The following is a 21,931-nucleotide window of genomic DNA, read 5'->3' as shown; positions in this document are numbered from 1 at the left end:
TTCTAAATGATGAAAACATGTAGAGCTACCTCGTCATTACCTGTAGGGGGCGGTGTGGCCTGACCGTGCACTGAATAACAAATGTCAAGAAGAAGTAATCCCATGGTGTTTTCCTTCTTGGGTGGATGGCCTGCTCTGGATTTAGCCTGTCAAAACTGCTCTAAGACAAGAGCAACGTGGGGTAAAGAGAGAGTGCAGTGTTCACATTTTTCCGCTTTGTTATTAAAAGCATTAGCGGATCGTTACTTTGGAGTGTGTTCACCGCAGAGCGGATCGGATAAGTCACTGACTGGCATGTTTCGCTACTAGCAAGCTACCAGCACAGAAAGGCATATGATCGCGAATGTAAGCCAATAATCTCTCTCCATAAACCAACACTTTATTTATAATGCCATGATATTTGCATGTGAAATGAGGGGTCTTTGCTACGCCTAATAGAAGGGGTCGTTTAACGAGGAGATTATTGTTAATTTGCGTTCAACGTCTTCAATCCACCACAACGTGTTTTTAACTCGGATTGCATTGAGATAGGTGCAAGTATCGTTAAGGATACAGTTCACCAAGTTCTATTTATTGGAACTGGTGTTGCTGAAGAAATTACACTAATGCTCTAGATTGCATTTAAAACCTTAAAAATACTTTGTAAAGTGCGGGTTAGCTGAAGTCCACTTTGGTTCAAATGCATTCGTGTAAAGGTAACGTTTAGCGGCCTTGTAAAAGGTAAACTATTTCCTTACCTTTTCGTGGTTTGAGCCATTTTTATTGTGTAACCTTTGAGTTATTTAAAGATAAATGTCCATATCATCTGCGATCAAGCCATTATCAGCCGTTACAATTGCTTTTGTTTGATTCGTCTACTAATAAATACTACTTACTTTGGGTTTGTAACCAAGAAATATTACCCTCAGAGATTACATAACTGAGCTACCGGACTGCTGACATAGCGCTGGTGAACATTAAACGTGGCCTTGTTTACATGGATGAGGTTCCACACCAAAACGACATGTTTTTTCAGGCTACACTGACAGATTCATCAAATGTCAAAAAACAAAACGAAAGTCAGCCCATCTGAATCGATGTTCATAGTCTGATCACAATTTTACAAGTTTTACTTGGTGACAATACTATCATGAGTAATATAAATTGATCAGTGCACATATTATGTTTGTTTAAATGTCGTTTTTCTAATCCCTTGTACAACTTTTCACATTCTGCAGGTGGTGTTTGAACTTGTTGACACTGACTGAGACCTGAAAAGGCAACAACAGAAACCCGTTCTCCCCTCCCCAGTCTCCTTTTGCAGACCCTCTCTGAAAACAAGCATTTTCTTTCACCATGAATGAAATCAGAACACTCAAAGAGGGCTGGCTCCTCAAAAGAGGTAAAAAACCTGATTTTTCTCTGGATCTATAATACAAAATAAGGGCTTCGGCTTCAGAATTTACTTATTTCTAAATGGAAATGTGCATCATTTTTGCCCTTTATTAATGTAACAAAACATTATTTTTATGTTGCGTCCAGGAGAGTACATTAAGACGTGGAGGCCCAGGTTCTTTATCTTAAAAAGTGATGGCTCCTTCATCGGCTACAAGGAGAAACCGGATCTGAATGACCAGAGTTCACCACCCCTCAACAACTTCTCAGTGGCAGGTCAGTTTGTAGGCTCTTGTTTTTGAATTTTTTAGAACCTATTTACTTGTGCAAGCAGTTTTTAAAGATGACCATTCCGGTTAGTTTCTAGGGAAATAACTGTTGCTTTCATGGATGAGTTACCGGTGGTTTGCGATGGATGGGTTGGGCATAGCCATTTCGAAAAACCAAGGGGCTGTTGGGGATTTTTGGACTAGAGGACTAACCCATTTCCCTACCTACCGTGCATTAAAAAAGTGCTAATTCTGTATGTATAAATAATGACAATGAGCAATGACAATAGGTCATGTGTTCATCCGAGTACATTACCGTATGCTAAGATAACTCCTAATTACTCAAAGATATTGTGGCATGTATTAATGTAAAATGTAGAATATCTTAACAACATTCCCTTTCCCTGCAACAGAATGCCAGTTAATGAAGACTGAAAGACCCCGGCCCAACACATTTGTTATCCGTTGCCTACAGTGGACCACCTTCATTGAGCGTACCTTTCATGTGGACACCAATGACGAGAGGTAAACACAAGCTTTACACACATGACCTTATGGGCATGGCTGCTAAACTATTATAACCAGAACAGCTTATATGAATGAAAAACGCAATGCAACAGTAAGGATTCCAATGGGGTCACCCCTGCTTAATAATGCATTCACTCACTGTATTGTAAGACATTAATAGTGAATTAGAGCATCCACTGAATGGCATGCATGTCATTCTAATGATGTCGATGTTATAAATAAGGGTCTTTGTGCTGCAAAAAGCACTATATAAATATATATACTCTATATAAATCCATTATTGTATTCATTTGAATTCCGATTGATGGTAACTCTCCTTATCCTGTTGGCTCTGTCAAATTAAGCAGTCCTAGATCCCTTCTATTAACAGCAGATACTACAGGTGAAATTGTGAAGTAAAGGAACAAATTAACTCTATTTTATTTTGTCACTTCATATCAATAACCGTGTTCGGGCTGTCTGTCCTCTACCCTCCCTCTCCTCCCCCCTCCCCCAGAGAGGAGTGGATGAGGGCCATCCAGGCGGTGGCCAACGGGCTGAAGATGCGTGAGGAGGAGGAAGAGGAGCCCATGGACTTGTTTGGCTCCCCCAGCGAGTGTAGCCTGGAGGAGATGGAGGTGGCCATGTCCAAGAGCCGCACCAAAACGGTGAGAGACAGACAGACACAGAGAGAGAGTAAAAGAGAGAGAGAGACTGCTGCAGTCAACTTGTTGTGTGTGGATTTTAGGGTCTCACCGTGATGAACAGCTTCATGAGGCTTAATGGTTAAGTTTGTAGTTTGCAACATCTTTATTTGATTTTGCGCCACAATATTGTTTGGTAAACGTGCCAACCGAGAAATGACTTTTTCTTGGTTTGAGTTGATTGGAAGGAATGTTGTCGGACCTTGCGAAAAGGATTGGTATGAATGAATGAATGAACGAACGAACACATGCAGTTGGATTGTAAAAAAAAAAAGCTAAAAACATTTCCGCCAAAGAAAAGGGATGACTCCTATCCATCTGAAGTTCCAGTGTATCATTGTGCAAGGTAAAAAATAAGAAAGAAGCTGAATCAGCTCTTTCTCCCCTCACTCCCTCCCAGAACATGAGTGACTTTGAATACCTCAAGCTCCTGGGCAAGGGGACCTTCGGCAAGGTGATTCTAGTCAAAGAGAAGTCCACCGGTGTCCACTATGCCATGAAGATCCTCCGCAAAGAGGTCATCATCGCCAAGGTAAATCCAGAAGGATCTGCTAACCATTGGAGCCTATTTACTATTGCGTTATGACACCTAATCCAAAGACACTTGGATTGGAGAACTGTGTTATTTGTGTCACAAATGAGCGAATGTGGGATGAGGCATCTCGCTTAAGGATGCCTACAGGTAGACTGGAGACTTTTGGGCTTGTATCCGCAACTCAAACACCCTACACTATTTACTCTTCTACACTGCACTGCTATCCTGCTCTTCAAAGGTTGATGTAACTGCGGGAAAGTGGTATCGCAGTCACAAGTTAAATCAAACTTTTATTTACAGTTTTTATTTGTGTATTACATTTCCTTTTGGTTAAAATTTCCTTTCCTTATTTCCTCCATGGTTAAAAATGGGCATAGATATATCAGGGTTAAAATGATGACTCTGAATATAGGAGGAAGGAAAGTAGTCTGCCTTTTTTCTGGAGAAACCTTATTTTCCGGAGACATGAAATTGAGAATACTGTCTCACTTTAACCCAACAAATTCTCAACTCAAACCGCAGAGACCATATTCAGAATTAATTTGTGGAACATTATATTTAAATTCCTTCATTTTCATCTTCAATATATCACTTTTTTTATCCTCACGGCCCCAGTTACCTAATGTCTACATCATTTGTGTTCAGCTAGGACTCTACAAAAATGACTCATTGTGTGTGTGTGTGTATGTGTGTGTGTTTCTTACATGCAGGATGAGGTGGCTCACACGGTTACAGAGAGCAGAGTGTTGCAGAACATGAGACACCCTTTCCTCACGGTGAGTACAGCGTAGTGAACCTCTGTTCAAGGCCTTATTTTGCTCTCCAAAACATGTTTTGTTGTCGATTTATACTCATTGTTCCATTTTCCCCCCTCCTTCACCAGACGTTGAAATATGCTTTCCAAACGCACGATCGGCTGTGCTTTGTGATGGAATATGCCAATGGAGGCGAGGTGACTACATGCACACACACAGACACACACAAACACACACACACACACGTGCTGAAAACATGAATTGAGTCATACGTGAAAATCGACAGATGACTCATCATGATCTCACCCTCCCCCTCCCTCATGTTCTTAACAGTTTCTCTTTTGCACCTCATACTCACCATAAGTGTTCAGCCCTGTTTTATTGTGTCCTTACGCCTCCCGCCCTCCCTCTTTCCTCTCCTGCACTTATTTAATTATGTAGCTCTTCTTCCACCTGTCTCGAGAGCGGGTGTTCACGGAAGACCGGGCACGCTTCTACGGCGCCGAGATCGTGTCGGCGCTGAAGTACCTCCACTCTCGTGATGTGGTGTACCGGGACCTGAAGGTGAGAGGCAGAAACTCCCCGTCTGTTTGTCTTTGGTCCTCGCCCCTCCATAAGGCTCTGTCTCCAACCGCACGCAGGCTTGGTTTCCCGGGTGTAGGCTGTGTTTTATTTATAGGACAACATTTCAGACCCAGGTGTTGCTCCCAATTTTGATTGATCGGTGCAGGGTTGATTTTTGTCAATTCTAATAGTCAATCCCGAATCGGATCCAATTTCACAGATTGTAGATCAGGGGAAAAGACGGGCTCGGTGTGCAGAACTTTACACAGCTCCTACCCTTCCAAGTGGTTTATTTAATCATTTTGTAATTTGTGGAATTCCCTCTCAGCTGGAGAACCTCATGCTGGATAAGGACGGCCACGTAAAGATCACAGACTTTGGCCTGTGCAAGGAGGGCATCACCCCGGACGCCACCATGAAGACCTTCTGTGGAACCCCCGAGTACCTAGCGCCCGAGGTCAGTGTGTTTAAGGACTTGCATACTCGCGCGGCCATGTTCTGCGATATAGCGGCCTGCGTTGCGCAACCATGCGGTCACACCGTAGACTACTGCGGTCACACCGTAGACTACTGCGGTCGCGTTGCGCAATACTGCGGCTGGGTGAATAGACATTAGTTTACGGTGACAGACAACTCCAGAGGTTTGCTGTAGACAAACAGAGAGAGTTGAGACTATTTGTGCTTGGAGAACTACCTGGTTGCAGAGTTTAGTCTTTGTTGAATTGAGTGAAGTGTCACTTGGCCCTGCACGTGTCTGTAGTATACATGCATATAACTATATTATGCTGGAACATTGATCTTTGCTCTGAGTTGGATGTGTGTATCGAGAGCTTTTGCTAACATGCTCTGGTGGGGTTGAGTGAAGTGAAAGGTGAAAGCTGTGTCAAACATAGAGGATCCACATGACTTTACACAAACAAATACTAAGGAGAGTGGGGAAACTTTCTACTAGGATTTATCTTTGGGCTTAGAGCATCAGTTCTTGATGGCAACATTGGCAGCATTTCAATTACTTATTGAAATGTGTATCGGTTACACTTTACAATGTTGATTTTATGACATAATTCCATTTCCACCATCTTAGCTGTCACTAGAAAACATGTTTAGAAATGACACTCATAAACCAAACAATCACAACTCTCTGCAGAAGGCGACTTTACTGCGAGTACATTTATTTATTTTTGGATCACGATTAGGGGTGTTGGCTTGACTGCGGTCGACCCCAACCGATTCTCGGTGGGCGTTATTAAACCAAACCTCCACCCCGCCCTCGTCTCCCAGGTGCTGGAGGACAACGACTACGGCCGGGCGGTGGACTGGTGGGGCCTGGGCGTGGTCATGTACGAGATGATGTGCGGCCGGCTGCCCTTCTACAACCAGGACCACGAACGCCTCTTCGAGCTCATCCTCATGGAGGAGATCCGCTTCCCCAAGAACCTGGCCCCCGAAGCCAAGGCCCTGCTGGCAGGCCTGCTGAAGAAGGACCCCAAGCAGAGGTAGGCCTCTCGGGCAGGGGCCCCTGTCCTGTCCCCCACACTGGGGCTACAGCCCCCCTCAGGAGACGGACGATCTGGTCCAGTACTCTTCCATCTATACCATCTCTTGAATGTACACTACTGTAGGCCTGTATACATTCATTGCATGGGTGACCCCCTGGGAAGATGTGTGTGTTTTGTGTGTACACTAACTGACTGTGCCACTGAGTGATGCAAACTAGTGTAGCTCAGCTGGTTCAGCAGCGTGTGTGTGAGGTTTCCAGAGTGTCGATGGAAAGATTCTTGTAAACTAAGAGAAAAGTACTAGTTGACCAGCATTCTTTTTTTTCTAGATCTAGAGTTATAGGATGTGAGTTTATTGATTATATTATTGGAATCCCTATAGATACAGTATGTCCAGATAAGGTTAAGATATGAGCTAGTTGAAACGTAACACATTGCGACTTTAAGGAGTTAATACTTAGATCCATAGCATTGAAATGTCATACTATTGTTAAAGAACGATTCCTCTCTGTCCATAAAGGAGAAAATCTAGTACTCTTCTTTCATGGCTTTTGGAATCAGATAATTATAAGTATGGACACGGGCAATGATAAATTGTATTAACTTGGCTCTGAAGTGTGATGTGTGTGTGTGTGTGTGTGTGTGTCCGTCCGATGAGTTCCAGAATAAAATCTTTTTCTTGATTGGCAGGTTAGGGGGCGGTCCTAATGATGCCAAAGAAGTGATGGGCCATGCCTTCTTCGCGTCCATAAACTGGCAGGATGTGATCGACAAAAAAGTAAGGAAAATTCTTTAAAGATGCAGTCAAGTATATATATCCACTGAGTCATGTTGTTGTGGGACGGATGCTTGAATCGTTAATATCTCTATTCGATCATATCCTAATAACATTAAAATATGACCCATATTTTAATATGGTCATCTATTACTTAATTTAACTTTTTCAACTCTATGACATTTATCTTTCTCGGCTGGACATTTGCCATTAAAAGCCAGGTGGTTTTTCTGTTCTGTCTGACAGGCCTCAGAAAGGTTAATGATGATCATAGCTTATCCCGGGTAGCGCAATGTACTGTGATGTATTGTTAGGTAAGGCCACACTGTCATGTGTGAAGGGATCCCACCTCTAACACAGCCCTCTGCCTCCCCCTCCGCAGCTTACCCCGCTGTTCAAGCCCCAGGTCACGTCCGAGACGGACACCCGTTACTTCGACGACGAGTTCACCGCACAGACCATCACGCTGACGCCCCCAGACAAGTGTACGTGTCCTACCAACCGTCCTCTTGCCTGGTCGTTCGTTAGGAGGGAGGGGAGAGGTTATCGCCGTAGAGACCTGAAGTCTCCTCCACGTTAATCACCTTCGCTCGCTTTTTTGTTTCCACAGATAACAGTCTGGACTGTGAAGACACCAGCCAGCAAGCGCACTTCCCACAGTTCTCCTATTCTGCCAGCATAAGAGAGTGATAGCATCTCAACCCCACCCCCCCCACACACACACACACACACACACACACACACACACACACACACACACACACACACACACACACACACACACACACACACACACACACACACACACACACACACACACGTACACAAATGCACACGTACACAAACAGAAACACATGTAGGAGAAAAGCAAGGTGACTGTCTGCTGACCCGGGTGTCCAGACCAAAAAAAAAAGGATCTATAACAAAAAAAAAAGGAACAGAAAAGAAAGTGCCTGAAACCTGGCAGCCATATTGTTTTGATATACTGTAAAAAACAAACAAAAAAAAAAACAGACGTCAACAACTCTGTCGTCCACACTACGGACAAGCCTGCTAGCACGCTGGCTGTACTGTATCGAACTGGACTCTTCAGTACCTCACTATGTCATCTGCACAAGTGTGTGTACACACACACACACACACACACACACACACACACACACACACACACACACACACACACACACACACACACACACACACACACACACACACACACACACACAAAAAGATATACAATCAGGTCTACCATATATCTATGTTTGGGTGGCCTCTATTATAAACTGCTGCTGCTTTTTTTTTTTCTTTTTCTTTTGGTTTCTCCCACACCCCGCCCCCCTTTTTTGGACTGTATCACCAAGCCGGTTAATTTCAGTACCTTCTTTTATATCCCCCCTCCGTTCTCTCCTTCTTAATGTCGCGGTCTTATATGAAGCCATACAGATATCGCAATGACTCTTCAAGTGCTCTTTACTGGACCCGCCCGCGCCCCCCCCCCGGCGGTGATGGTGTGGGTCGGGTTGTCCACGAGGGAGGAGTGTAGCATTTAGAGAATGTGTTTATTTTTCTCAATTTATGGTTCGCCATGGATGTGAGATTCTACTTCTCCTGTTTTTTCTTTATATGCGGAGAACACTTTTGGCATGAAATCCAAACTGAATGTCATCGCTTTATTTGAGAGAAGAAAAAAAAAAAGCACACGAGGCAGCAACGTGTGTGTGTTTGTGTGTGTGCGATTTGTATACGTTAATAGATATCACGTGGTGCCCGGCCCAAGTCCGGTCCGAAAAACGACAAGAGGAATTAAAGCTCTCACATTGGGAAACAGACAGAAGATGGCGGCCGATTGTGAAGACCAATCACAGCGCAGAATGGTCAGAACGGGGTGGGAACGGGCGCATCCTCTTTTTTTTTTTCTTTTCTTTTTTTTTTTCTTTTTTACCTTATGCAATATCAACTTTAAAACATGTATTATCGTTTGATCTCGTCTACGAATGTGATCTCTTTATTCTATCGACGTCCAACGCTACATAGCAAAAGAGTGCTGGGGAATTGGGGGAAAATTTGCTGAATGCACAAGATGTATATGTTTTGTTTTTGTTTATTTTCGTTTATTTGCAATGCAAGGTGTCTAATTCTACCTTTTTTTTCTTTTTTCTTTTTTTTCTCTTTCATCAGTGAAAAATACACAGCTGCCATGTTTTTAAGGAGAGGGAGTCAGTAAGCACTTAGTTACTCAACGTAGACCTCAGTTTCTCTCCTACAGACCGTGAGTTCCCCCCTGCTATGCCAACGTGTAGCGTAGCATTTATGAATTGAAATCGACCCAGAGCATCTTAGGCCTTAACGGTTAGCACTTTAAGAACGAGCTTTCTGAGTATTAGGAGCATAATGTGACATTTTACAAGGCTACAAAAAAAAAAACCCGGACAAAACAAGTTAATTGGGTTACATAACGTGCCAGATGGTGATTTCATAATCGACAATCAGATCGTAATTCAGGGGTGCAGGCTTTCAAAGCGTTGGAAGGTTTCACGTTTTGTGTTCGATGCTGAGATCATCTGTCGCGGGTCATCCAAAGACCTAGCTGTATAGTTTGTCTGATGTGACGCTGTTTGCTGCTGCTGGTCTGGGTGCTATAGCAGATGGGCTACACGACATACAGGGGGGCGGGGGGGCCGCCTGCATTGTGAACCTGGCCCCTTTTTCTTACTTTTTTTTTTTTTTTTTTTCAGTGCAATTGATCTGACCTCCAAGGAAGTCTTGTTATGGTTATTTTCCTGTTTTTGTTTTGTTTCCGTTCTTCAAACTTAAATAAGTCTGCGTGAGTGAGTCATATCATTCAGCGGTAGCGCGGTTACCGTTTCAACATTTCATCACCAGGTGTGTTGTGAATGAATAAATGAAATAATATTTGTGCCACCAATGTACTTGGTGCTTTGCTACTGAGCGATTGGCAAGCGTTCAAGGGGGCAGGTAATGCCCTTTTGAAACTTTTTCATTACTCGTAGGATCCTTTTGTCCTGACATTTGGAAATAATTTCCGTTATATATTCAGTGTCTTTTTGTTTTCCTGTGCGTTACATTTTAACTTGCCCCCCTCTCCCCCATCCTCCTTTTACCCTGGAACTCATCCCTTCCATCCTCTCGAAAATTAAGGAAACTCAAAATGTCTCGAAAGCAATGTACTTTTTACACTTGCGTTATTTTCAAGCAACCATTTCTATTTGTGAATGAATGTAATTCCAAAAAGACAATGATTGAATACATGGTTTTTATCTCTTCATTTTAATTCTCCTTGTGTGGATGTCTTGAGTCTTATATGAACATTCACATTTCAAATGCACCATCAACACAAGCCGTATGATTGAACAGGATTTGTCCACACTGCAGGGCTCTGAAAGTGATAGTGAATGAATTGATCAATTAAGTTAATTGTATGGGAAGCCTCAAGTCAGTTTGGATGTTTACATGCTTACTGGGGCATTTAGGGAGTATGGGATTCTATCAAGTAGCTTGTACCAGATATACCAGATATATTACTTATATTATTACTGAAATTCTAGTAGGTTGAAATGTTATCAAGACAGCAGTCTACTATATTCATTTTACTGAATATAATTTCAGATTTTAATGAATAAATATTAATGGCTGAAATGATTGCATAGGATATACAGTTGTTCGTGTGCCTAGAAAATGTGCCATATGTCAGGAAAGGTACACAGAAAAGAGATATTACATAAGTGTGTGTGTGTGTGTGTGTGTGTGTGTGTGTGTGTGTGTGTGTGTGTGTGTGTGTGTGTGTGTGTGTGTGTGTGTGTGTGTGTGTGTGTGTGTGTGTGTGTGTGTGTGTGTGTGTGTGTGTGTGTGTGTGTGTGTGTGTCAGCCAGAGACCTCAGACACACGAGCCTCGCGGTCTTTTAAGTACTTCCGGCATTGAACACGTGCTAGTACCGAGGATCGACCACGCCTCCGCTGCTTTCTCACATGTTGACGCACACATTCGTTTCGCGAACAGTTCGGGCTGTGAAAAACTCCTCAGTTACTCACTGCACATGCAACACAAATGCAAATTAAAAGCACGGCTTTCCAGTACAGAAAAACCGTCGAAGATTAGTTTGATTTAAAATATTGTCAATCACAGGGCATCACTAGGTTTTCATCAGCCCACATTCAACATTGGATATAAACGATTCATTGTATCACAGCATCTCAGCCAAATCCGACTCAGAACGATGTCAAGCTGACACGAATCCTCACGAATTGTTTTGACACTCTTCCAGCATCCGGAGCAATAACGTGGTCTCACGTGGAAGGTACAGGGGTCCCGCCTGCACACGTGTCTTGGCACGGGATTGGCCCTGACGTCGGTGTGTACGGTACCTACGTCAACGCTTCTCGGGGCGACACCACCGGGGACAATATTATTTAGATTAGGGGGCGTTGCCATGCGTAATCGACATAATGGGTGCTTTGGGAACATCAGACTACGCTTTTTCTTCAAGGTACCCATGTCCACAGCAGCACCATGCATCTACTGGAGGGTGCGCTGACGGCAAGTGTTACTGCCCGAATCAACCCGTCGATAATGACTCCTTGATGGTCCGTCGGAAGATATTCTCATTTAGATTTGACATTATGTTGTCGTGAAACTTCACACACTGGTTAGTCTGTCGCCTTTTTGACGCGAAGAAGCTATGATTGATTTTTGAACAGCGAGTTGCTGTTCTTAGATGCGAAGATAAAGTAGACTTCACCCCGGTAAGAGTCATGTTTCCTTTTTCTTTCTTTTTATTATTATTATTATTTTTTTTACATAGTATCGTTTGTAGATAAATTACTAACTTTTTCATGTGTGTTGTTCACATAGTGGTTGTTTACAGGTTATCTTTTGCTTACCAGTCTTGTGTTGCATAACAAGTAATTCTTTCCTGGTAAAACATGTCACATTAGTTGATTGTATGCCTTGTAGGCATATCTCTCAGTTAATTCAACAACACATTATTACATAATGTAAATAGATAGTTTGATGACACATTAAACGCTGATCTTAATATGGACACATTATGTCCGTGGACTAGCAGCAGACTATTACATAAGAGAGTTGGGGGTGGAACTCTGGTTACAGTGTCGCCGGGACATGGTGCCTTCCTCCGACAGCACGCTCAACTGGTTCACCACGGTAGACCTAACACAAATCAATAGCATTAAATCATATCTGCCAAAATTCAGATAAAATGCATGTCTGGCATTTATAAGCCATATGGTGAATAATTAATGTGTTGTCTAATTTTACATTGGTTGATTGCTTCCTGTTTATTTGTAATATCCTTTATGTCGATGCTGGAGATGATTGCTTACATATGTCTCCTGTCTCTGACATGATGATTATCTCCAGATGAATTCTTTCCCAATTTTTATGAATTATGCCCTTCCCATCCCCTCCAAGTTGTATTAATGGCCTACGTGGTCAAAGATTAAAGCTTGTGATTTATTCTGTTTCAGCTTGGTCCAAGTTTAGCGTACACTGTATACGCATTTCATGGTTGTTCTGGAAACATGGCCTTTATTAGAGCTCGAAGGAGCCAGCCTTAACAATATATTATAATATATAATATATATATTATAATACATACATTTTCGTAACAAATCAAAACCACTTTCACATTGAATGATAGAGAAGATAGAGGGAGATGCTCTCACCTGCCTCACTCTATAGCACGTGGACTAAATCATCTTTCTCAGATGTTGTCTTCGATAGCAGTAGAACCACATGTTGCCATTGTATTTACTAGCATAAGAAATGCTTGGCTTTTATAAGGTAAATACAGCTGTGTACCCAATAATGGCTGGAATGATTTATTTTATGTAAGATGGCTTGAATGAGTGACAGGGAGGGAAAATTAAAAACTTTTTTTGGAGGTAGTGGATATTCTGCCATATTGCAATGCAACTTTAAGAATTGCCTCAGGCAAATTTGTTATATCGAGCAATGCAATTATTTTTTCTGAGATGATTTGGGCCCTGCAATCAAAAAACTAATTGTAGATATTTCGGGCATTGGCAAACAGCGTGACGTGTCCTTTTATCTCCAGCAATCAACGAAAGATTCAAGAGTAGGTCATTTTAAAACAGGGATAAAATATTTCCTGCCCCTTTAACTCTCCAGGGTGCTGTCAGGGGTGTGCTGACCACAGGCATCACCAGCATGAAAACCCAGAATAACCCTTCCCTCGGTCCTGTAGGTACAGGTTTACTATGCCTCGTCGTGTTTCCCACTCACTATATCCCCCTGTGCAAATATATGTGTTCCCTCCAAAGGTGTGGAATGCCAAAGGAACAAGGGCATTTTGGGGAGAGGGTCGGGCGGAGCACCTCGAAGAATGCCAAGGACTGGAGCAACAGTGCCACGGTGCGGGCCGACCGGGGGCACCGCGCGCAGGCCACCCCTGGGCCCCTGGGGGGGATGGGGGACATGGGGGAACAGCTGTCACGCTTCGACTCGGGGAAGGACTCGGAAAAAGACTCGGGATACTCAGGTGAGCCGGTAATCCTTCCTGGGGATGTGATTGTGTTTGTTCTTCTTTGGTCGTTATTGTTTGTTGCAAAAAATGTAACCCCTTCCTACCACTTGCACACACAAACCCGCTTACACCTACGCACTAAACATTATGTTTCCAAATTAATTATTTTTATTTTGCACCGAGGGATGTGAATAAAGTACCCATCTCTCATTAACACCTTGAACACCTGTTCCTATGTAGTCATTTAGCACAGGCTAAGACATGCATCTTTGCAGATGCATGTCATTAATGATCATGGAGAGGGTGCATGTCTCCGGCTCAGGTGTTTGCCTAGAGTCAGACTGCAGACAGGGGTTTGAACCCAGAAACCTTTGGACCGGTAGTCCACCAAAACAGTTTCCACAAAGCTATGCTTCCCCCTCTTCTTCTTCGTCTATTCAGAGGCCGGCTCGGATTCAGTGCAGAACGACCTTGATGACCAGCGCAGCAGTGTCAGCCAGACACGCGGGAAGAACGGCCGAGGTGCCGTTACCGCCTGCAACCACGGCAGTGCGGGTGTCGGCCGCTTTGAGGGGCACAGTCCCGTCTATGTCATTAAAAACCTGGTGGGAAAATCGGTGAGACATTCGATGAAGTAATGAAGTATGGTACAAGCCTTAGTAAACAATAAGGTCAAAGGGCACCACACACTCATAACATTAAACCCTCGTGAATATATCATGAAATATTTGCAGAATAACAACACACAATTAAGCGTGAAATTCATAAAATGTAGTTTTAAGCTATAGGGTAAGATGCATCCATGCTTGATTAATTGTTAATCTTTCATTCATCAGGCATGAAATTGGATTAATCAAATCAGAGCTAGACATGACAAATGGTCTTTTAAGCAAAGCCAAAATAAAAGCCAATCAGAAGAAGTTCTAAAATAAAGAACAAGAATGTGTTTACATCATGAGTCCATGCTGAGGAATGTGCGTATCAGGGATGTTTTGGTTTGTGAGTGAACTGCAGTATTAATGGTGATATGAATTAGCCGTTGGCTCTGTCGGAGGCTAATCAATGGGGAGCAATCGCAGCAGTGACAATGAGGCCCTGTTTTGTTTAATAGATCCTTTAAATACCATTTTGTAGGACATTCAGGGACATTTCTCTGGGGGCCTCAGATAACGTGAGAATAAACAATGCTGTGAATCATCTAAGGGGATGTTACTAATAATACTAATAACCACAAACGGATATAACAGCGCGTCTTCTTCAAGATAGTCTGCCTAATTCCAGTAATTAAGTGCTAAAATGGAGCCATGTAGAACAAATGGGCACTTGTTCAGTTTGTTCTGATTATGATTACAGTTCTAGGAAAACTTAAAGCAACTATTTAACCTGGACCCTTCTTCTGCTCATTTTGGGTCCAAGGGACTAATACTGACAATAATATTTGAAATTGGTCCAGTATTGGGCAAGAACACAGCAGCCAATAAAACGGGCACATTGCCTCCCACGGGAGGCAATACCACCCAATCAATATATGTCCACTTTTTTTTCTCTCTTTTTGTCACTTACAGGCTCAGATTACATTCTAACGTTATGGAACAGATCCCTACAGAGAAATACAACTTATTTCATCACCTTTCTTTTTTTTTCTTTCTCTTTTTCGATAACACCAAACTATGTTTTCTGTATTCCAAAGCAACAATCTCCTCTCTCCAGCTCCTACTCACTCACTGTTCTCTTGCAACAACCAAACTCTTGTGAAACCTCCCTTTGAGCCATCCCTTGACGGGGCGCTACTGCCCCAAAGGATTTCATTGCAGCCTGTTTTCATGAATTACACCTGCGGCATTCTCGCTCAATCTTCGACCCAAAATGATCAGAAAATAGGTTTCAGATTATTTCCAGGTTGAAAAAAACTGATATTTGAATGTAATATCAGCAGAAAGATAGGAAATTAACAGTCACTTGAACCTCCTTTGTATTCATTGTTCTCTTTTTCTCTTTCCTGATGCTTTGTGCTTCTTACCAACAAACAACAATAAACAAACAAACAACAAAACCCCTCTTGACAACCTACAGTCCAGGCAGGAGCAGATGCTGCATCGACAGCTAGCATGGGAAGGAGGCTGGCATAGCGTCTCAGGCCCCAAGGGGCCCACCCAGCTCCTGGTGATCCAACAGCCAGCCGTCACGGCCCCCTCCTCCTCCTACAGTGCGCCGGTAGAAACCCTGAGCAAATCCAACAAGAAGGGGGGCTGCACCAGCCGAACCAGCGGCAAGAACCACCACCACCACCACCACCACAGCGCCACCAAGAACTCTTACCTGCCCATTCTCCAATCATACCCCCGCATCGCACCGCACCCCAGGAAGGAAGGCCATTTGCAGGGAGTCCCGGCCGCCGGCCAGGTGGGAGGGGGAGGTGGTGTCGGTGGCGAGGGTCAGAGCCAGAGCAAGAGGGTGTGCACGGAGGAGGAACTGAAGGAGAGCGTGTCCACCACAACCAGACATCTGTCCTCGCACCACCACCGGCACGGCCGCCACCGAGACCTCCATCCCTCAGAGCACAAGGCCCGACGCGGCTCCGAGCCACCTGCCCACCCGTCCCCCGCCTGCCCCACCAAGACGCACCGCCGCTCCCATCATAGCTCCGACGCCTTGGGATCGGCGTCTGTCTCCAGCTCCGGGATCCCCTCCCTGCCCTCCTCACACTCCTCCTTACACTCGCCGTCCTCCTCCTCGTCCTCCTCCTCCTGCCCCACCTCCTACTCCTCAGTCTCCCACAGCCCCTACCGCCCGAGACAGGAGAGGGCCGGGTCTGCGGTGGTGGTGGTGGTGGCGGCGGAGGAGGCAGCAGCAGCAGCGGCGGCGGCCAGCGGCCACCTCTCAGACTCGCCGTCCGGGGGCTCTTCAGTGCGCCAGCGGCGGTTCCTCAACACGGCGGAGATCCTGAGCCAGTCGGGGCTGCTCGCCATCACCCTGCGCACCAAGGAGCTGCAGAAGCAGAGCGACACCACCGAGCGGGAGATCGCCCAGCTGCGCCTGCACACCCAGCTGCTGTGCCAGGCGGCGCTGGCCGGCCAGCAAGTCGCCAACGACGGCTCCAACGGCCTCCAGCGTCTCCTACAGGCCATGGCCCAATCTGGCTCCTACCCGGGGCTAGACTCAGGCGCTCAGGTCAAAGCCGTCGGCGACCACCGGAAACAGAGCGTGAGGAGAGGCGAGGCTGCCAAAGGTGAGAGCAGAGAGGGGGACGAGCAGGGAAGAGTGAAGAATGGTCCGCCGCATCAGGAACTCATGTCCCCGCAAGGCGCTGACGAAGGAGTTTCTTCTCTGTCGCCCTTTTTCGGCCTGTCTCCGGAAGCAAAGAGGATGGAGCAGGTGAACAGTCTAGCAGGCTCCCTCTCCATGGATAGGGATCTGACCGATCTGGCAATGTCCCCAGAGAGCTACACCTTTCACAACTATTTATTCTGACTCCCATATCTGGGGGTTTAGGGGTCCAAATACCCTGTATGTGTAAACGCACGCAATCCAAAAAACGATTTGAATTGTGGTTTTGGCTCCCATTTATCAACTTGTGAGACAGCTTGGTGTTGGAGAGTAAAAGCCTCTGTGACTATTTTTGTTGGTTCGATTTTACAAGTGGTGATGTAGATTTGCAGGAATGATGATGTTTACATTTTGCATATGAGAATTTTACATTAGACAGCAACAGCAATTAAATCAACAAATACTGCACAAACGTTTCAAAGTATTATGTATGTTTACGAAAACCAAATCAAACACAAGCCAATCATGTGTCAGTGGTCAAAACATTACTTGTCTATGTTGTATATTTCTGCTATATTATTTTTCCTACTGCTTACACTAATGGTGAAGATGTGGTTATTGTGGTACGTTGATAATGACCCTCAGCGAGGAAAAGATACAAAGTGGTTGCCTTTTGAGATTAACCATAGTTCAGACTAGTACAGACAGTTTATAGGGAATATATCCCTGTATTATACCGTCTGCACATTATTAGGTCAATTTAGTTATTATTTTGTTTCATAGAAACATCTACTTCTTATTAGGCTTTGGAGTTGCAATCGAGGAGAACTCGAAATTTTCCAAAGTCAAGAGGGAATTTGGGGTTTTTCTGATGTCTGTAACTGTACAATATCCACTGTCTAAGCACATGGTCTGTAAAACACAAGGAGACATTAGCTTTTAGAACATTGATTGAACGTTTGCAGTGTTATTGGATTTATATTATCTCCCGTTCTCCATATATTTCCACAAGACAATAGTGCTGGAGATTATCTTTCCTTCAATAAAACTACTGTTACTGTGGACATGTCTTTTGATGAATGTGTTTAACGATTTTGAAAGCGAATACAGAGAAATGCATATTAAAGCATATTGTGCTTTGGGCCCAGGTCCTGCAAATGGTCTACTACTTCCATCCCATTCTGGTGAATATACAATAGATTTTCAGCAAGTGGAACCTGATGTTAAAGAAGTTCATTGTGTGACCTAAAAATAAAAGAACTCTGCTCTCAATATCTTGCAGTTTTATTCATAGTGCTCAAACTGCTTATATTTGCACACAAAAGCAGATAAATAAAAACTCCATTGAAATGATTATAGTTCTTTTTATTTTATTATTGGCATCTCTCCAACAATAGTAAGCCTTTACTACTTTACTGGTGGCTACTACTACAAGTACATGCATACTAACACATTTTTTTAAAGCAAACCCACAGAATTATTAATGACTTGGCATTTTGCTCCAGATTATCCAGTAGAAATGTGACAAATAAAATCGAGTTGTATATATAGTTTGTGTAAAGCAAACAATAATAATGAAAGTTTTAATGTAAACATATAACTATATTAACATTTTGAACATTACTAGGTTAATACTAATATATTAATGTGATCAAAAAGTCTCTTAACACACCACTTTTCTCTTATTTATTAATGATTGTTACTTTGTAAAACATCTTATAACTAGTTAACATGATTCAGTAGATTTTGGGAATCCCCTATTTATGCAAATAATAAAACATTTATGTTGTAACTTTGTTCAATAAATCAGCCATATCAATTGATTTGCAACAAGTAGGATTAACTACTGTATCTGTTATAGTAGCAGACACTTTAAATAAATAATAAAGATATGTGTAACGAAGCGCAGTTCGTTACTGGTATATTTTGCACATGTGGGTAATTTTTATTTTGCACAATCACTTAAAGGTACGATAGCACTTTATTTGCCAAAGTTTGCACAGTACAGTTGCACATTGCGTATTTGCACAGTCTATACAGATATTTAAATTGCTATATTTATTAAATAGGGATTGAGTTATTTATTAGACAGTGTGGCCGCAGATGATTGTATGGCTTCGGCCAGGTGCGATGATATTTTCATGTTACCTTTGTAGTAGAAGAGGCCAGGGATAATTACCGGTGGCCTGGTATATAACGCGCCATTTACAATCTGCCTGGGCTGCTGGTGGTAACTCTGATCCCCTTTCTGTTAACCAGTGACTGTAACGGGAACTGTGATAATGAATCAATGGAAAAGTGGGAAGCCTGGCTGTCGTTGTCAACTTTCTCTTGTCCATCATCCAGCCGCTCACAGGCTGCCTTTCACAATATGTAATGCAACAATTTGTATACAACAAAACAAAACAGAATAAAAGCCAAACAAAAGCACTGTTAAGTAAAGCATAATCAAATCAATAATCTAGAAACATCCTTTCTGTTTATGGCAGACCTTCAACGCCTAATCTTGGGACGCCTCGTCTTGGGACGAGTGTCCACAGCACTCAGGACAGCAGCAGCAGCTGCGGCAGCAGTAACGTTGAAGTTGACACAGAAGTCCTCTTGAACCCCTTCCAGCCTGAGACTCTTGTTCGTTTACTGTCCCACCCTGTGGCTGTACCTCTCTGCGGGGGTCTGGCCCTGTCTGCATGGCTCTATCGGTAGTCCATCTTCGGAATCTGCTTCCTTTCAGTTTCTCAAGCTCTCCGAGCAGCTGTGCTCTAAGATCCTCAAGCTCTCTGTATCTGTCAGCCAGTATCTTTCGGTTGCTTGCCTGCTGGTGGCTTCGGTCTTCCTCTTGCGACTCTATGCTTGAGTTCTGCGAGGGCTCTTTGTCCTCTCTTTGCAAATGAGGTCTCTTGACTATGTCACGGATTGTCTTTAGTTTCTGCTCCAGGTTCTTTCTCATCTTGTGACCTCTGCTCTTCATGTGGTCGATCTCCCTCCGTTTCATTCTTGTCACTTTCCACATCTTCCGCAATTTATCTTGGTTGGAGACATGTTCCTTTGTAGAAATGTTTTCAGCTGTTGTGGCGTTCTCTTGGTGGTCTTCGGTATCATTGTGTTGAATTGGATCGTCATCTTTTATTCTTGTAAAGCTCTTGTCCACAGCACTTGGGGGCATTTGGGGGCCTGTTTGTTTGATCTGATCTAGAGAAATGTTAGTCTGGGTTTGAACAGAGTTCTGTTCAATGTGTACCTTATTTCTATTTACATCCCACAGAAGTTTTGCTACAATGTCACATTGAGCTTTCAAATCTGCCTTAATTTTATCCAGATGCACATTAGTATTCAGCATAGTTTTCCATTTATCATCACATTCTTGTTGTTTGATTTTAATTTCTTCATGTTTTCTTTCTATACATTGTAACACAATTCTCAGCTCTTTGAGTTGTATGGACAGTGTATTCAGTATCTCTCTTTCTTTTCCGGCTTTCATGAGGGATTGATCTCTTTCCAGTGCCTCTTTTTCTCTCTGGATTTCAGACCTCATGGTATCCAAATCAAGGTTGTCTTTGTTGATTGTTTCTTTTACTGTGTCCAGATATTTGCTTTGCCTGTCTACTGCTTCCATTTCCGTTTGAAGATCTTGTTTCTCCAGTAGAAGCTCCTCCTTCCAATTCTTTTGAATTTCTTGTTTTTGTAAGATCATGTCCGATTTCATATTGATCAGATCTTCTCTGTGTCTTTGTAACAGTTTGAAGTGTGTGTCAATCGCCAATTTCTGCTCTTCCATTTCTTTTTGCTGAATTTCCAAGTTGGTTGTCTGTTTTTGTGCATGAAGAACATTCTGCTCTATGAATTGCATCTTCATTGCAATGTCTTGACGTGTCTTTTCAGTTAACTCTTTTATTGAGTCTTTCATATTTGTGTTATGTCTGGCCATTTCCGTGGCCTCTTCTTCTCTCATCCTTACTTCAGACAAATCTCTTTCTAGCATTTTCCTTTCATCCGACGCCTTTCGTCGCTCGTCGTCAATATCAAGCCTCTCTTGTTCAAGGTGTGCTGTCTCTTCAAAGATTCTGTCCATGATCAATTTAAGCTCCTCCTTCTTATTCATGACATCAATCTTAAGACGGTGAACTTCCTCTTGTTGTCTTATCAGATTTTCCTGCCCAATTTGGAGGTCATCCGCCAATCTTTTGAATTCACTGTCTAGATGCTCTTGTTGTTTCTGCTTTTGGGCCATGTCTCGTATCTCTTCATGAAGTTCTTGGATTTTCTTTTGGACTCCAAGAAGTAAATGGTCCATCTTTGCTCTGTCACTGTTCAAGTCGCTCTGTGAACTATGGACTTTGTCTTGCTTTTCTTTGAGTTCCACCTTTGCCATTTCAAGGCTTTCTTTTTCTGCTTTCACACAAGATTGATCTCTTTCTAGAATCTCAGTTTCTTCCCGGATCTTTTCTCTGTCTCGTTCCAGTGCCTCTTTTTCTCTCTGGATTTCAGACCTCATGGTATCCAAATCAAGGTTGTCTTTGTTGATTGTTTCTTTTACTGTGTCCAGATATTTGCTTTGCCTGTCTACTGCTTCCTTTTCCGTTTGAAGATCTTGTTTCTCCAGTAGAAGCTCCTCCTTCCAATTCTTTTGAATTTCTTGTTTTTGTAAGATCATGTCAGATTTCATATTGATCAGATCTTCTCTGTGTCTTTGTAACAGTTTGAAGTGTGTGTCAATCGCCAATTTCTGCTCTTCCATTTCTTTTTGCTGAATTTCCAAGTTGGTTGTCTGTTTTTGTGCATGAAGAACATTCTGCTCTATGAATTGCATCTTCATTGCAATGTCTTGACGTGTCTTTTCAGTTAACTCTTTTATTGAGTCTTTCATATTTGTGTTATGTCTCGTCATTTCCATGGCCTCTGCTTCTCTCATCCTTACTTCATACAAATCTCTTTCTAGCATTTTCCTTTCATCCGAGGCCTTTCTTCGCTCGTCGTCAATATCAAGCCTCTCTTGTTCAAGGTGTGCTGTCTCTTCAAAGATTCTGTCCATGATCAATTTAAGCTCCTCCTTCTTATTCATGACATCACTCTTAAGACGGTGAACTTCCTCTTGTTGTCTTATCAGATTTTCCTGCCCAATTTGGAGGTCATCCGCCAATCTTTTGAATTCACTGTCTAG

At 43.1% G+C, this 21,931-nt stretch overlaps 2 protein-coding genes across 3 annotated transcripts; both read left to right on the top strand.

The window, feature by feature from the left end:
• The first annotated feature begins 76 nt into the window (after window positions 1-76).
• LOC311354922 (RAC-beta serine/threonine-protein kinase-like) lies at window positions 77-10,268 on the top strand. 2 transcript variants are annotated; one of them, XM_084474799.1, is made up of 14 exons: window positions 77-181; window positions 1,218-1,381; window positions 1,522-1,650; window positions 2,057-2,168; window positions 2,668-2,818; window positions 3,255-3,386; window positions 4,100-4,165; window positions 4,273-4,341; window positions 4,586-4,708; window positions 5,037-5,165; window positions 5,990-6,204; window positions 6,898-6,985; window positions 7,365-7,467; window positions 7,593-10,268. In XM_084474799.1, exons 2-14 carry the CDS (start codon window positions 1,336-1,338, stop codon window positions 7,670-7,672), a joined length of 1,443 nt encoding a protein of 480 aa, XP_084330925.1. In that variant the 5' UTR covers window positions 77-181; window positions 1,218-1,335; the 3' UTR covers window positions 7,673-10,268. The 2 variants fall into 2 exon arrangements, with proteins under 2 accessions (XP_084330925.1, XP_084330924.1); XM_084474798.1 differs by having other exon boundaries at window positions 123-345.
• A 1,157-nt stretch (window positions 10,269-11,425) lies between these two features.
• On the top strand, window positions 11,426-18,009 carry LOC311354919 (CLOCK-interacting pacemaker-like). The gene is made up of 4 exons (XM_084474796.1): window positions 11,426-11,743; window positions 13,304-13,521; window positions 13,948-14,123; window positions 15,580-18,009. The coding sequence occupies exons 2-4, from the start codon at window positions 13,311-13,313 to the stop codon at window positions 16,975-16,977; spliced, it is 1,785 nt and encodes a 594-aa protein (XP_084330922.1). The 5' UTR covers window positions 11,426-11,743; window positions 13,304-13,310; the 3' UTR covers window positions 16,978-18,009.
• The last annotated feature ends 3,922 nt before the right edge of the window (window positions 18,010-21,931 follow it).

The sequence above is a fragment of the Micromesistius poutassou genome (assembly GCF_964030765.1).
Source record: "Micromesistius poutassou genome assembly, chromosome: 10".
In the NCBI taxonomy this organism is placed as follows: domain Eukaryota; kingdom Metazoa; phylum Chordata; class Actinopteri; order Gadiformes; family Gadidae; genus Micromesistius; species Micromesistius poutassou.
Note: the sequence above shows the minus strand (reverse complement) of the source record. Positions and strands in the feature narration are given on the sequence as shown.